The 16,075-nt window shown below is 47.8% G+C and overlaps 1 protein-coding gene across 4 annotated transcripts in view; it reads left to right on the top strand.

Annotated features, from left to right (window-relative positions):
* The first annotated feature begins 215 nt into the window (after positions 1-215).
* The window catches only part of TFAP2D (transcription factor AP-2 delta), a 74,650-nt gene continuing 58,790 nt past the window's right edge, over positions 216-16,075 (top strand). For 3 of the 4 annotated variants that reach the window (XM_061562662.1, XM_061562659.1, XM_061562661.1), the window contains exons 1-4: positions 4,469-4,513; positions 5,946-6,012; positions 6,644-7,201; positions 15,042-15,102. In XM_061562662.1, coding sequence (XP_061418646.1) covers positions 5,974-6,012; positions 6,644-7,201; positions 15,042-15,102 — 658 coding nt within the window. In that variant the 5' untranslated portion in view covers positions 4,469-4,513; positions 5,946-5,973. Of the gene's footprint in view, positions 327-4,468; positions 4,514-5,945; positions 6,013-6,643; positions 7,202-15,041; positions 15,103-16,075 lie in introns of those variants that run through there. The other variant, XM_061562660.1, reaches the window with a different exon arrangement.

Here is a 16,075-nt window from a genome sequence, read left to right as displayed (position 1 = left end):
TAACTTAATAGAATGTCAATAGCAATGCCATCAATGTATGCATGGAGGCTGATACAGTACTATGGATGGTTTGCAGTACACCGTGGCCGATAAGGCAAACTCATCACGAAGCGTCGTTGTGGAAGTGTTAATATCAAGAACAAATAACGGCTTCGCACGTACAACGGAGAATAATCGCCCAACCCATTGGCCACACAGCATTCTGCGATGTTCATCTCGGTGCATTTCATCAGCAGCATTGGTTCAATGCAAGCAACACTGCGGACCTCGGCTGCAACGTTCAGCATATCGTCACAAGCATCGGGCTTGTTTCGACCACATCTCCGGTGAACTGCGCGATGTTTATAGACGAAGGCATTTTTCTGTGATAAATGGGCCCTAGGTCGAGGCATGTTGCACAACAAGTACGTTGAACTTCCTTCACACCGTACGTAGCCAACCGTGCTAATTAGAGATGCGGGGGAAGGACAACAAACTAGACACGAAAATGATGTTCTAAAGCAATGAGTGTTCACTATAATCATTGCAGCGTCGTTGCGGAGATTGTTAATAGCAAAAATAAATAGCGGAGCCTTCGTGTATCCCCGCGTCTCGCCACGGTTGACTGAGCAGTAGGTACAGAACCATAACGGGGTGGGGAAAAAATACCCATTGGCCAATGTGAACAGTTCACACGTTCAGTGTGTCATTGCTTTCTTCAGAATAGAACACGGGTCATTATAATTATCTTTATATATAATACAGCCCTTTCTCAATCCACTGCTGGCATTATATTCTGCACTGTAAATCATGCAAATTTGTTGTGATGTTTAAGAGATAAACAATGAGGAGATTCTGGTAGAGCGATTTTATCACTCCACTGCTGGACGACGGCTTCCCCAAGCTGTATAGATCGAGGGGCTTGTTTGACCATACTTCACCACACTGGTAACGTGCGAGATGGCGGCACATTGGGGTGGGATCTTCACTCCGCTCGATACCAGAAATCTTCCAGAGCAAGGTCGGTCACCTGTGGCTCCAGAGCCGCATGCGGCTCTTTAAGCGACTCTGCTTCGTGACACCGTTATTTATTTATTTAAGCCCCACCGTCTCGTATTGACGCGCATTGCGGCTCTTGGAATATTGGTGGTTGTTTTGCCGAAATCGACAAACACATATCTTCTTGTTATTTTGGCTGTCGACCGCTGTTCTAAAGCGTTTATCTTTCGAGCGTGACAAGTGCCGTATCTTCACATGAACTTCCGATTAGCGCGGTTGGTTACGGACGGTGCGAAAGAAGTTCAATATACGTATATACATGAGTTATAACCCAGCATAAACTCATCATAATCCCAGCCATGGTCTATCCACTGCTGGATGAGGAGGGCCTTCCTCCAAGCCGTCGCCACCATCCCGTTAGGATTCTCCCACCGACCCAGCCTCCCACCTCCCACCCAAGCCACTACATATGTCGCCGTCTCGACACATGTCGCCGTCTCGACATATGTAGCCGTCCGTTCGCTGCGGGCGTGTGCGTGCTCGCGAGTGAGTGCGTGCGTGCGTATGTGTTGGCCACCCGCCCCCTCGTGTACCGTGCCGGCCTTCGTTGGTGCTCGCTCACAGCATTTGCCACCCCCCTGTAGTCTGTTAAGCTATAAGGGGGATCTTTGCCTTTGTGTATGTACACACACACTCTCCTCTCTGTACACGTGTGATTGTGCCACTGCAGCAACAGCTTGAAGGGCGCGCGCCACGCCAAACCCCTCTGTTTTCGCCCTCTTCCGAAATGAAGCAATTCCCACAACCAGACAGAACCACGAGTCCGTTGATCAACTGACTCTCTCGCCCCCCCCCCCCCCCCGCGTCTCCTGAGCGGAGTTTTCTTGTGTGACGCGCGACAGACCGCCTGCCCTGCGCCGGTATAGACGATGTTAATGATTGACCGTTGCTGCTGCTGCTACTTGTTTCTCTTACAGATTGACAGCGATGGGCAGACGGCATTTTTCCCGAGTAACTCCGTTGTTATTAACGATAACGGCGCTTCATAATCATCATCGTCATTATCATCATCATCTATTGCTTTGTCGGTCGACAATCGTCCAATCTTATAATAGTAGTTAAATATATCTATATATTAATATGCAGAGTCTCAATTCTTACATATGACAAAGGCCTCCAAGTGTAATGTGGGTTAATCAGGGATTTGTTTTTTCTATCCATACTTCACCACGCCGGTCAGAGCGGATTGCCAAAAAGGATAACCCAAGGGCAGGTGTTGACATAGCTTGCTCAGCGGTGTTGGCCGTGGTCAGGAGTCGAACTCAGGTAGCCGGGCTTATAGCACAGCGCGCTAACCACGGTACCACCGATCCATCTCCATCCAGTCACATATACAGTCTATACTATACATATACTGTATTTAGTCAGTGAAAATAATTGAATTAATTGCATCACCCACGTGAGCGCATTATGTCACAGTACAGGAATCTATTAATTGTAATTCATTACAGCTGCGTGCCTTGAGAAGGGATGAGGTGATGTTTTGTATTCAATATTTAATGTGACGGTTCGAGCGGTGGTGCTGCGGTTAGCGTACTGCGCTACGAACCCGGCCTAATCCGAGTTCGATTCCAGGCCACGGCTCGCATAAGCCGCGAGTGAAATGTGAACCGACCCCGGTCCTGGGTAACCAGATTAACCAATAACCCACAATGACCGGCGTGGTGAAGTATGTTCAAACAATCCACACAGGTTGACACGGCGTGAGTGGGGGGGGGGATTTCAAGCGGTGAATTTACACAGGTCTGTAAATTATATTATCATTGATATCACTGTATAAATATCTAACTTTGTAGACAAATCATTGTGAATATTCTGAATCATGATTTGTAAATGTATATACAAACGAAAACAATTCAGATATACATTTGGCCATTATAGTAGCGTTATTGCATTGCGCTTATGAAACTTTATGAAATGACATACGTGCATGAATGAAATTATATCTCACTTTAAATACACTACTCGTGCCAATAGTATACAACTGTTGTAATATACAGACAATATGGATGTGTATACGACGTTTAAATAAACATAAGCGCAGACAACCCTATTGTATCGTTATAAGCAAATGACCCATCAAGTGTGTAAATGGACTGTAATTAAATAGAGTGAAAACAGAATAATACACATTAACATTAGCTGCGAGAACGTACAGTTAAAATGTATGTTCAGAGCTAATCTGGTGGGTTATTATTTTCTTTCGTAGGCGACACGATGCGTTTTTGCGTATAAGCTACATCAGATGAGGAACTTCACTCAGGTAATTAACTACAGGCTGAGCTCGCTGTTGCTCCTAATTAGGAACGTAGCAAGCACGTGGCGCGAAGAGAAGCGATGCTTAAACATCATACCGTTTATACCAATTAACATGATTGCATTTGCGCAAATGCTTTGCTCTTATACAGAATATATATAGAGATTTCCCATATCTGCATTGCAAACGATCTTTTAAAATTGCGTTATTGCATAGTTGGTGCATACAAAAAAAATCTGCAGTACAATACAATATACAATGAATCACTGGAAATTGAAGGCCTTCGCTCCAAAAGCGTGTCCGGCTATGTTGCGTCATCTATTTCGATTCCTGATCTTTGAGCGTCGAAGCTACTACGCAATCGCCCCCCCGAAATGGAAGTAACATTTGTTTAATTAATGTAGAGGGGTATTTGGAAAAGTCCAGCCTAATGATAAGATCATAGTTTTAACTTGCGCAGTATTCGCTCGCTCGGAAACATAAGGGTTCGTAGGCGTGAGGAACCACAGACAAGCCGGCGCAGACGATTGCCCAAGCTCAGAAGATGTTTTCAGCCAATGCGTGGCGACTAGAGGTAATCTTGCGTGTTATATACAATTGTAAGCGTCGCTGTGGGAAAATGTAAGCAGAACTGCGTTCTGCCGTGCACACAACTAAAAGTCCATCAGATGATCGGCCTTCAGGACCAATACTATGAAAGTAACATTTATCCGAGCAAGTAACATTCTGGACCGGTTTGGATCCACTGGATCTCATCGGCTTATAGTCAGGCTCGTTATAAACAAATGCTGCTGAATTAGAAAAAAAAATATGGTAGTGGTAAGAGCACTCCGTTTAAAATATACCGGGGGAGGGGACGTGACCGTGGGTGGATCGCGTCTCGCCCCCCTCCTCGTTTACCATCGCGGCGTTGAACGCAAGTGCACACAATGATACCTACCCTCGCTGCTACGATACCACGCACCCACAACTGTCTACGACCGCACAGTGAAATGCCATTGGCAATGTAGCGTGGTAAATGTGCCCCCCCTCCTACTTGCCTTGCTGCACTTATTCCTTCGCCCCCATCCCTCGCCACACTTGTGTACCCCAGGTTGCCCGTGGCATCATCCACCACCACCACCCACCCACTTATAACCCAACCGGCTCTCAATGCGTGGCGTGCGGGCACGGCAAAACAGCGCACATCATCCAACGTAACACATGCACCACGGCTTGGTAAAAGCGTGTGCCGTGTATCGTGTACGTATGCTGTGTTTTTAGTGGAATTCGCTTAGAATGCTGTACTGTGTACACGTTGTGTTATCAGTTGGGATATGTGGATCGGTGGGCCTCGGCAACAACGTGTATGGGTGCCCGTGGTCACTTCAATGACACACAGGCGTGATCGCGCAGTATATGTATATATACATACGCACGCATATGTACGGCTAATCTCGTATAACTCGGCGCTAATGTTTTTTTGTTTTTGAGAAAGAAAGCAATGTATTTAACGAAATTATTGACCACAGCGTATTCTTCGTAATGCTCTTCGGCTGCCAAAATGTGTTTTGCTCGTCCGAGTGAATGCGACGCCCGATGCTGCACAAATAATCCACAGCGATGCTACGGGGATGTGCGGAGCTTTTGCCGAATGCTTCGTTGACGTTGCGGTTTGTAAACGAAAGATGTTCCCTTCGTTAACGCGTTGTCTTGGCCGAACGCGTTAAAAACAACTCGTTCCGATAACGATACACGTGGACAAATACCACAATCCGGCGAAAGCCTCTATCGACTAAGAAGACGGCACGCTGCAACGCATGTGGGCATTTGGAGAGCAATCGTTCATAAATAGCTCACCCCCCACCCCTCTCGCACGTGCTTTTATAACAAACGAAACAAGCCGGAACAATCTTTTAAAAAAATAGAATCAACACAAACACCGTCAAAAATCCACGAGCGGCGGACGTGGCAACGGCTCGCTGGCTCTCTGGCTCGCTGGCTCTCTCGGCTCTCTCGGCTCGCTGGCTCTCTCGGCTCTCTGGCTCTGGCTCTCTCGGCTCGCTTGCTCGCTGGCTCTCTCGGCTCGCTTGCTCGCTGGCTCTCTGCTCGCTGGCTCGCTGGCTCGCTGGTTCTCTGGCTCGCTGGCTCTCTGGCTCTCTGGCTCTCTGGCTCTCTGGCTCGCTGGCTCGCTGGCTCGCTGGCTCGCTGGCTCGCTGGCTCGCTGGCTCTCTAGCTCGCTGGCTCTCTGGCTCGCTGGTTCTCTGGCTCGCTGGCTCGCTGGCTCGCTGGCTCGCTGGCTCGCTGGCTCGCTGGCTCGCTGGCTCTCTAGCTCGCTGGTTCTCTAGCTCGCTGGCTCGCTGGCTCGCTGGCTCTCTGGCTCTCTGGCTCGCTGGCTCGCTAGCTCTCTAGCTCGCTGCCCCTCTTCTTTATTCCGAGCGGGGAGCTCCGGAGCGCCGCTATTGCCAAGGGACCTCGCGCATCACAAGACGCCTCCCCGACAGGTGCAGCCGCGAGCGCAGAAGAGGCTCGGCACGGGCAGAGCAACAGACACGACCGCGGCTGCGCAGGCCACTCCCGAATACAAAACAACACAAAGCCTCCTCCTCCTCCAACCTCCTCCTCCTCCTCAATTTGTTCTTTCCTCCCCTTCGCATCTCGTCCCCTGCAGGCACGCGTGAGGCGGCAGGCAGGCCACGATGTCAGCGCCTTTTCCGGGGCTCATGCATGAGGCTGAGGTAGGCGAGAGCAATTGCTCGGTGCTTTTGTGGTTGTGGAGGGGTTTTATTATTTTGGAGCGATGCGGAGGGCGAGTGTTGCGAGGAGAGAGAGAGAGAGTAGGGGGGGGGGGTGTTTGACCGTCAGAGTTGACGAGATGGGCTCGGGCTTGTGCTCTCGTGCATCGTGAGACGTCTGTCGCCCGCGGGAGGAGTCCGTTGCGCCGACTCCCGCACCGCAACAACACAAAACCACCCGAGTCGCTGCTAACATCTTGGGTCTTTATTTTCCCTGACAAACCCATCCTCCAATTACCTCCCAGATTAACGCAAACTGCGAGTTTTCATTAAGCTCTCGTGCACCGGCTGAACGAGCCACTGACGCGGATGTCTGTTAGTAATTTATTTTTCTTCTTCTTCTTGTTCTTCACAGTTTCCACTTTTGAGCCGAGTCATTTTGTTTAAAAGCTCCCCTCCCAATTGCCCCTCTAGGCGAGGCGTTTAATGTGGCGGGCGCGGCGGCAGCGGCTCCAAGTCTCTCCCCCCCCCACCACCAGCACCACCGCAACCTCACGAACACCACCATCACCTCCCCCCACCACCACCACCTCTTTTAACCCCCCCACCACCACCGCTCGCAACCCCGACCCAGATGCGAGCTGACGGCTCCAACAGCTACCGACTGATGCAGCTGGGCTGCCTCGAGTCATCGCCGTCTCCCCTCGCCTATCCGGCCGCGGCGGCGGCGGCGGCGGCGCCTGACTTCGGATCGGCCTACTTCTCGGGCACGCCGCAGTACAATGCCCTGCACCACCACCACCACGCGCAAGCCTTCCACTACGACTTCCACCACCAGGGCGCCGCGGCGCACACGGCGGCCGTGGCTGCCGACGCGTACCCGCTCACGCCTCTGCATCCGTCGCAGCAGTACTACCCCCAGTTACACCACGGGCACTCGTCGAGCGAGCAGGCGACGGAGCTCCACGCGGGTCTCCACGCCGGGCTGGCCGGGGCGTGCAGGGCCCTCAAGCCCGCGTCGGGGCTCGAGGAGCAGCAGAGGCGCGACCTGGCATGCTTCGAGGCGTACCACCGCCGCCACGACATCTCGCTCATGGGCCACGCGGGAGGACAGTTCGGGGTGCACCCCGATCAGCTGTTTCTGCCGGGTCCCCCCCTCGGCCTGGCCGCGCACGGAGGAGAAGACAGCCCGGTAAGATGCCTCCACTGGCGATCGGAACTTCCTTCCCCTCCACGCGACTCCCACCGCCCCTCAACAACAGCAGCAGCAGCCCCCCATCCTCGTGCCCACAACTTCCTCTAGCCCTCCTTGTACTTGGCGATGGGGGGAATGTTCTTGTGAAGTGTGGCGAGTTGAGCGGGCGAGGTTGTTGTTGTTGTTGTAGATCGTGTAAATTGTATTGAGAGTTTAGACGACCACCGAGTTGAGCCGTCTGACCAATGCGGCGTCACTATTTGTTAAGTGGCCAATTAGCAAAGCAGTAATTGTGATCGCTGAACTGTGTCCTGAAAGTGAGCCCGGAAAACAATATAGCGTAAAGTGTGTACGTGAAGTATTATGTACAGGTAAAATAAAAACTAGAGCGATTGTTGAAGGAAACGTTCCTTGAAGGCTAGTTAACTGAAACGTCGAACGTTTTTTCTTTCTCAATACCAGGAAAAAACCCGTATTTAAATGGACTTATGTTGTGTATAGAGCAATTTCAATAAAGCAGCAACTTGATAATCTAGTGTTAAATATTGAGATTATTATCGGGAGTAGGTTTTGATTGTTTAGTTTTATCGGTAATGACATTGAACTTATTTTTACACACCTACATCAATGGGGGACTGCATATAGCATAGTTTTTATGCAAAGTGTCCAATGTAATACAACGCTATCAAAATCACAATACAACACAAATATGTTTTGCATTGAACAGCTATAATTCGGATGTAAAGTGGAGCAGATACGACACATTCGGCAAACTGGTCTTATTCAGAAAATATTTAGGCTTACAAGGAGAGATAATTTTGTAGTTTGGTACATATTTGCATTGGTCTATTGCATTTTTGAATCTGTATATCGGTGACCGCAATATTTTATTCGCTTATAATGTTATAAATATTGTACAGTTTTAACGTAACGATACAAATCCATAATTTGTAACGGAATGAACCAATTTAGAAAAAAAATTAACTACGTTTGACATTGCGTTGGCACATGGTGCATAAGCACAAATGACAAACTCAACATTAGTCAAAATTGTCCAACGTTTCGGGAAATCACCCTTCAAATTTGCATTTCTTCGTGATCTCTCGTACGAGGAGTTATTGCTTGAATATATCGTCTTTAAGAGAAGCGTCGAGTTTTTATAATGAATTTAGCAATCGCTAGCAGTTCATTTTGAAGTAAATGCATTTGTTGAACAACTTGCAACGTGAAGATTCAACGAGCATTTAGGTACACGCGCAAGTTAACAGATCGTGATTTAATTTAGTGCTAGCGAAGCATTCAGCAGAAATCAATGTAAAGGGTTGCCTCGCTTTACGCGGTAGTAGATGCGTTCCAAAAAAGGGGGGGGGGCGCACAAAGCGAAATCGCACGAGCAGCGCACACAGTACACGAACAATGTTCTCCCACGTCTGACCACAAAAGCCGCATATGAGAGAATTCACACCGCATATAGCGATTTTTTGGTATAAAAGGGTTAGCCGCATATATGGGGCGAAATTGTTCAAACGGAACCCGCATAGTGCGAGGGAAACCTGCAATCCGTATCTGTGACCCGCGCCTCTGCAATCGCACAGATTTAACGACGAGTTAAATTATCACGCTAACTGAGCAATTGGGTTAAATCGTGTTTGTCTGTGTAACTCGATTTGCACGAGTCCTCTGTGAATGCATCCAGCAGCAGTAACATTGACTCGCATTATTAGAGTAACATTAACTCCGACGCGTGATTGCCACAGCTTGTGAACAACACAATGTGAGTACTCTGTGTCCTAACACACACACACGCGTTGTGTATTTTCAATGCTGCAAGCAATGTTGTGTAGTAATCAGTACTGTAATACAGTATGCATTTCTCCGTAGTATATTCATCGTAATTAAATCACGAGCAAAATGTGTTTTTTTTCTTCAAATTAATTAATGCGAGGATTTATTTTTAATTTGTCGAGCGCTAAGATAAAGTACAAAGGTAGCCGATCGTTAATTTGGTACAAATGCGGCGCATTGTTAATTGTTTACAGTTAAACATTTGAATCGCTCACGACTCGAGGTGGGGTGGTTTGGAATTAAAATGCAATAAAGCATTATAATTGTCGTGTTTTGCCTCGCATGCAAAGCGGCACATTTTGTAATGCGAAATATTTAATGTGCACTCGACAATTCACGCAATAATTTAGTTCATTACAACACGAGCAAAATAAACGAGCGTTAATTATAGCGCGATGCATGAGAGAGCTGACGACCCCACTCGCTCTATATTACGTGTGTGTGTGATACTCTCTCTGTACGCGCATGCCGTGGGTGATGTACGTGCATACAATGGTGCTGTTGTAATTAATTAACCTAATTTAACTGCAGACTCGGTTCTCACAGGTGTGTAGATTTTATCCAAAGAGAAACCGAAAAACACAATTAGATCTTGCTCACAAAAAAACACAAATACTGTACGGACTTTTTTATGGCTCTCAATCTTGTGGGTCATCTGATCTGCATTAGAGTATGTAGTCAGCTCGGCAGACTACAACAACTACTACTACCACGTGGTACGTGTGTACACGTTCAGACTACAACTACCACGTGGTACGTGTGTACATTTTCAGACTACAACTACCACGTGGTACGTGTGTACACGTTCAGACGACAACTACTACTACCACCACGTGGTACGTGTGTACACGTTCAGAGTCCAAACGATTTGATTCTCTGGTAGGCGGGTGGAAATGCTTTGAACTATTTCGTGGGCAGCCTGTCGTACGAACGGGGTGACGTGCCACTCGTAATATATAGACACACACAAAATACGTTTAATAATTTCATTTCAAAGCCGTGTTAAAGCACATCGGCGTGTAACACTCCGTTATATCGCACAGGCTGAACGCTGCTGTCCCACCGCAGCTGACGCGTGCGGAGCGGCCCTACGATGCGGCTATGCCCGCTGATCATGGCAGCGACTCGCGTGCCATGTAAACACGCGCCACTTACACTTCCTAAACAATGCGAACGGGATCATATTCGCAAAGATATCAGGATGCAAAGAACCCCCCTCCCCCGTAGAGCCTTAACTGTCTGTAGAAGTAAGTGCTGTTCGCGAACACCTATCAAGGGCGGAACAGCACACGATGAGATGGGCCGCCAGCGCCGGGCCGCCTTTGTCTCCCTAGTGGCGATGTTTACACACCACACCAAGTACTCATTTGAGGCCGAGTCGACCTAGGGGAGACCCAGGACCGGTTCAGATAATCGTCACTGGCGTGGACCGTGAGTGAGAATCGAACCTGGGTCGCTGGGACCGTGGCGCAGTGCGCTAACCGTGACGCCACCGCTCCCCGACAATAGACAATCGTCAACACACGAAATAGGCCCCGTGATAGCTGATTACCAGGCTGGTGGGACACCCTTTATTAAATTGTGTAGCTATGAATGCCGGAACGACGCACGTTGGTGCGAGTGGTGTGGAAAGCTCCGCGGCCGGCCGTCTTTGTCTTCCCAGTGCTGCTGTTTACACACCGTGCACACACAACATATACGCGCGCGTATGTTGCTGACGTAACTTCATCGATCTGAATTTGTTCAATATTTTGTGTAATTGCATATACAGTATTTAATACAATGAAACAATTCAAATGAGTACACAATTTGAACTGTCGAGATTAGTAATTGGGTTTGGGCAGTTTAACACGTCGGCTTTCGCGACCAATATTATCCATAATAAAGGTATTTTTTGGGGTTAGATCGCGTAAATATAAATTGCGTCGTTAAAACCGCCACCACCCGACGCAGGCAATTGCTTGGTTTGTCACGTAAAACAAAAGATGACAATTGAGTTATTACTTCAGCACATCGCTTGTGTGTTGGAGAGTAAACCCACGCTGGAAGGGACGATGATGATGGTGGTGATGGTCGAGAGTAGTGCGGAGTGGCAGCGCAAGGAATGGAAGGAATGTGGCCGTGGGGGAAATCACCACGCGTTACACCAACAACAACCACAACAACAACAACCACAGATGATGCTGCTGCTGCGTGGATCGTTACTACATCGCGTGGGATGGCGGTGGATATGGAAATTCGTTTTCATCCAGCAGTGGATTGACCATGACGGTGAAAATAACTTTTTTTTTAAACAACGATACAGTATATCGTACTGTGTATAGAATTAAATTCCGAGGAGGATACTTCGACGCATCCGCAAACCGAATAGCCTGTGTTGGTGATGGACATACGCGAACTATGAGGATGCCTTCAATATATTTTTTGAGTGCAGTATTTATTTTAATAAAAATATGTATGTACTTATGCTGCGATAGGATTATTGTTTGTATCGGTGTCACAATCTGGAACGTGTCTCCAGAAACGTATAATAATTATTATGATTATCAATGTCTGCAACCGTCTTACTGTTGCTTGTAAAAAAATCCACAATTAACCATTATTCAGAGGCTCATTAAAAAAAGGCCACTATACACGCAGGAGAAATCGAACCACTGTTTGCTTGCTTAGACGAATGCTGTTGAATGATATTGATCTCGAAAGCCGTTGGAATAAAACTAAGTTTGTATTTATAGATGGGGATTATAGAACGGAGTTCTACATATATATTATAATGAACCTTTAAAACAGGGTCACAATTCGACATCGAAAATGTTACCTTCCGTCCAGTTTTATTCAAATACCGCAACAATGTTTATATCAAACTCCGCTTATCAACAACGACAAAAAACATTATCATTTAAATAAGTCACAATAAAAAAAACGGAGGAGTGGGGGGATTTGGTGGGTCGAAACATAAAACAAGAATAGTTGAGAACATTATTCGGTGGTGACCTTTCGCATCTGCCACGAGTGACTCTGGCTCAACCACTCGATCGCATTGACGCCGTGAAGTCCACACAGATGTGGGGGGAGTGGCGCGTATGGGGGTTGGGGGGCACATCTTTTACGCCCCCCACCCCCCAAAATCTAGCGACCAGCCGCTGCTTGTGATTGCGTGCGAGTGCAGTCTGATTAATCTGGGTCGAGCCGAATGTACCACTGACACACACATATACTGCACGTGCCAGAGAGTGCGTGTGGTCGTATGTGTGCCATGCCGGCCTTCATCGGTGCTCGCTAGCAGCACTTTCCCCAACACTCTGTTGAGGCTTTCGGGGAGATATTTGTATTTGCTTGTGCAGCAGTTGGCACGCTGCGATTCGAACTCGGCGATTCGAATTCCGATTTTCGTTGTCCGTCCTGGGCCTCCCCTAGGTCGACTCAGCCTAAGTTGAGCACCTGGTGCGATGTGTGAACATCAGCACTGGGGGGGGATACAAAGGCGGCCGGGCATGGTGCTGACCACCTACCCCCTCGTGTGCTCGCAAACAGCACGCGCTCCAACAGTCTGTTAAAGGCTATAAGGGGGGGGGGGTCTTTGTGTGTGTTACTTACAATTAGCATCAAGTGTGCAAAATCGTGCGTGAGCACGCCCGTAGGTTGACACCTCGCACACACGCGTACTGTGCGTCTGTCGGCAATGTCGTTTGAAAAGGCTTCAATATCTCGGTGTGACCTTATGTGATTTTATATCTGTGCGTAATTATACTTTTCGCGGTGAAGTATGGTCAAACAACCCTCACCCCATGATAATTTTTCAGTGTGGAGGGGGGGAGACTTAAAACCCAATCCAGCAGTGGGTTTATGAAAGGTTGTGAATTATTACTACTGTAACAATTATTAGCCGACGTAAGAGTCAAGGAATGGGAACGCGTTCGAGGATGAAATCGATCCGTTATCGGTGCAAGGTGCCAATGTGGATTCTTCTTATCACATCGCAGGATCGTGCAGGTGGTGACGTGGTGGGGTAAGGGAGTGGTGGGAGGGCGGGAGGACGGGGGCTTCATCCAGCAGTGGAATTACAAGGCCCTTGTAAAGCATTAACATTTTACATTGTGTTGCTATTAAAATGATGATGACGATGATGGAGTGCTCGCGCACACTCCCAACTGGTCCAGCATTGTCCGTGGAGCTGATCCCTCTTGGAACAAAACTAGGGGGTGGGGGGGGGGGCTCTCGGACGAGCCGATCAGCCTCGCCGATTAAAAGTAACGCTTCAGAGTTTATCCAATTGTGCGACTTTAACGCCGTTATTGTACAGCGACACCAGCAGCAACAGACGCCGTCGGGGTTTTTTTGTTTTCTTCTTCGTCTTCCTCTTCCTCCTCCTCCTCCTTTAACTCTTCCCGCATTTCGTAAGGCCACCACCGACAAAAGGCGGACTGGGGGCGGCAGACGACGGATTTAAGTGCTTCAGAGCTTATAAAATTAGCGGCAGAGAAAGGGCGAGTTAAAACACGAACAAAAAAACCCCGGCGAGCTCGCCTGGCTCAATAAAGAAATAAATTAATAGGCAGCTCGCTAAAAACGGGGGCACCTCAAAGCAAACACTTTGTTGGGATAATGGATATGTTAAGGAAGGGGAAAACGTGGTGGTGGGTTGGCGCTTTACTTTAAACGCTTTATTCACCTTCCACCCTGCAGTCTACTTCGCGTGGTGGGTGTTTAAAAGATATATAAAGCTTTCTTGGCACTGGCAGATGGATGCGAGAGGAGGAAGCGGCCTCCTCCCCCCCCCCCATTTTTTTGTACAGCCACAGCACCTACGGAGCAGCGGCTCTGGCGCTGAAACTCCTCGAGAGCGTGCGGCCCTATGAAGAGATTTGCCGTGGCGGATAATGGGAGCTGTCACAACCTCTGCTCGCCGTCACGCGCCCACAGCCTCGAGTGTCAGTCACCGGGCACCCACCCACCCCGGTCCCTGCTTAAAAGCCCGAATCACAGGAGGCGGCGCTGACAAGGCTGACGGAGAGAGGCGCACTTTCATTTTGCTTACAACAGTTGCCCCCCACCCCCCACACACATTTCGCTCGCTCGCTAGATCGTGCTAAAAAAAAAATCCCATCCCACTGGCGTGTCTTTTAACCGTGTCACGCACCGACAAAAATAGAAAGATCTCTCCCGTGTGTAGCCTTTAACATACTTTTTGGGGCAAGTGCTGCTGTTAGCGAAGGCCTGCACGACACACTCACACTTCAGACAACTGTACCATACACACATATATATATATACGCCCACGTACACCTATATAGTCCACGCATACGTGTGTTTATATGTAAATTCGTCATTTATTGTGAGTCTTGGTCAATCCAAAGTTGGTCGAAGGCCTCTCCCCGATGCCGCCGCTACCTGCGACGATCCTGTGAAAGTAATAACAACGATCCCATCGATCGCCACCTTGCACGCGAGCTGATTTCATTGTTCCGTTTGCCCGGTGGATGCTGGATAATGCAGATTATAAATTCGTATTGTGCTTAGCCCCATTACCTTCACCATGAAACAAAACGAGGCCTTGCCTCTGAATGCGCATCCTTCGTGTGTACCAGCTAATGTGCTCACAGAAGGACATTTACTTAGATCCTACAGATTCGCCTCTACCGATGGATGTGCATTCATTGTGTTCAGCTTCACGGGCTCAAACAATTAATTTGTGTCAATTAGGTTTCACATGTTTTCCCCCCTACACATTTGCAACGTGGGCATGTGTTTTTTTGTTGTAATTTTAGTCCAATCATCAAATCGTGGTTGTAAATTGCGCGCGCTCGTTTGGTGTAATGTGGATAACACGTGGTGGTGGCGACGATGATTTATTACGCTAATGGGATGCAGAGGAATCGTGAAAAGGCCCTTAATCTTTGCATAAAGGGATCGCATAAGGCGACGCAACCGCTGTGCACAATGTGTTTTTTGTAAAAAAAAAAAATCTCCCTTCGTGTTTCCATTTGCCCAGGGCTGCCTTGAAGGACCAAGTGGATTGCTCATCAATGGCCCAGGCGGTGTCATAAGGAGGGGTAAGACATTCGGGACCATGGCTGTGCACACATTGCCAAAGTGTGTCACGTCTGCACACGAGTTTTGTTTGTTTGTTTATACAGCTGCTTGACTGCTTAAAATGTATACGCATATATATAGCGTGCAGGCATACAGCAGCATACAAGCCCTACACATATGCACACACAAGCAACAAAGTACATGTACTGCATATACTGTAGGCTATACACAATGCAGTAGTGGTGAGCTTCGACCAGCGGTGGGATCGCTGCATGTTTTGTTGAGCTCAGGACACAGTAAAAACACCTCGGTCATAAACAAATAGGTTTCCTTCTTGGCTGATGGTAAACATTGTCGTTCATAATGGAGCAATGACCAAAGTGTAGCCGAGGGTTGTTGTTGGTCACTGCTGACTTTGATCATAGTTCGTGCACTGAGCGATCGATTTGTAAGGTACCTCGCTTTAAATCGTATGGAGGAATTGGAGAGAAACGAAACATTTTATTTTGAATCTCCACACGTCGACCCACCGATCTCAATACACGTATTATGATTGTTACTGTTGTTTCAACACGTTGTAAGATAAGGAGCCATCACTTCCACAGTAATTAAATCGTCTGAGGAAAGTAAATGGTGGTTAGATGTCCGTGGGGAATTTCTAAATGCATCACCCTCTATATAACGAGGCTGACTGTCGTGTATTAAGTATGAATTAATCATTAAATGCTTGCAGTGATTTACTGCGTCAGTGTAACCATCCAATTGTACAATTTCTTTGACTGCCACCTATCATGCACTGAATAATAATACGATGTGAATTATCGAGAATACATTTGTGTACCAGTTGTTATGTACATGACCTTACACTATGGGAAAAATATATTAATTGCTTGATATTGTTAATGTAATCCACGTGCCCAACCCATTGACAATCCACTATTGTGCAAGGTTAATTGATATAAATAAGTACACATATTTTTACAGATACTATAC

Source organism: Lethenteron reissneri, chromosome 29, assembly GCF_015708825.2.
Source record: "Lethenteron reissneri isolate LAM-NWPU_2019-01 chromosome 29, ASM1570882v1, whole genome shotgun sequence".
NCBI lineage: Eukaryota > Metazoa > Chordata > Hyperoartia > Petromyzontiformes > Petromyzontidae > Lethenteron > Lethenteron reissneri.
Note: the sequence above shows the minus strand (reverse complement) of the source record. Positions and strands in the feature narration are given on the sequence as shown.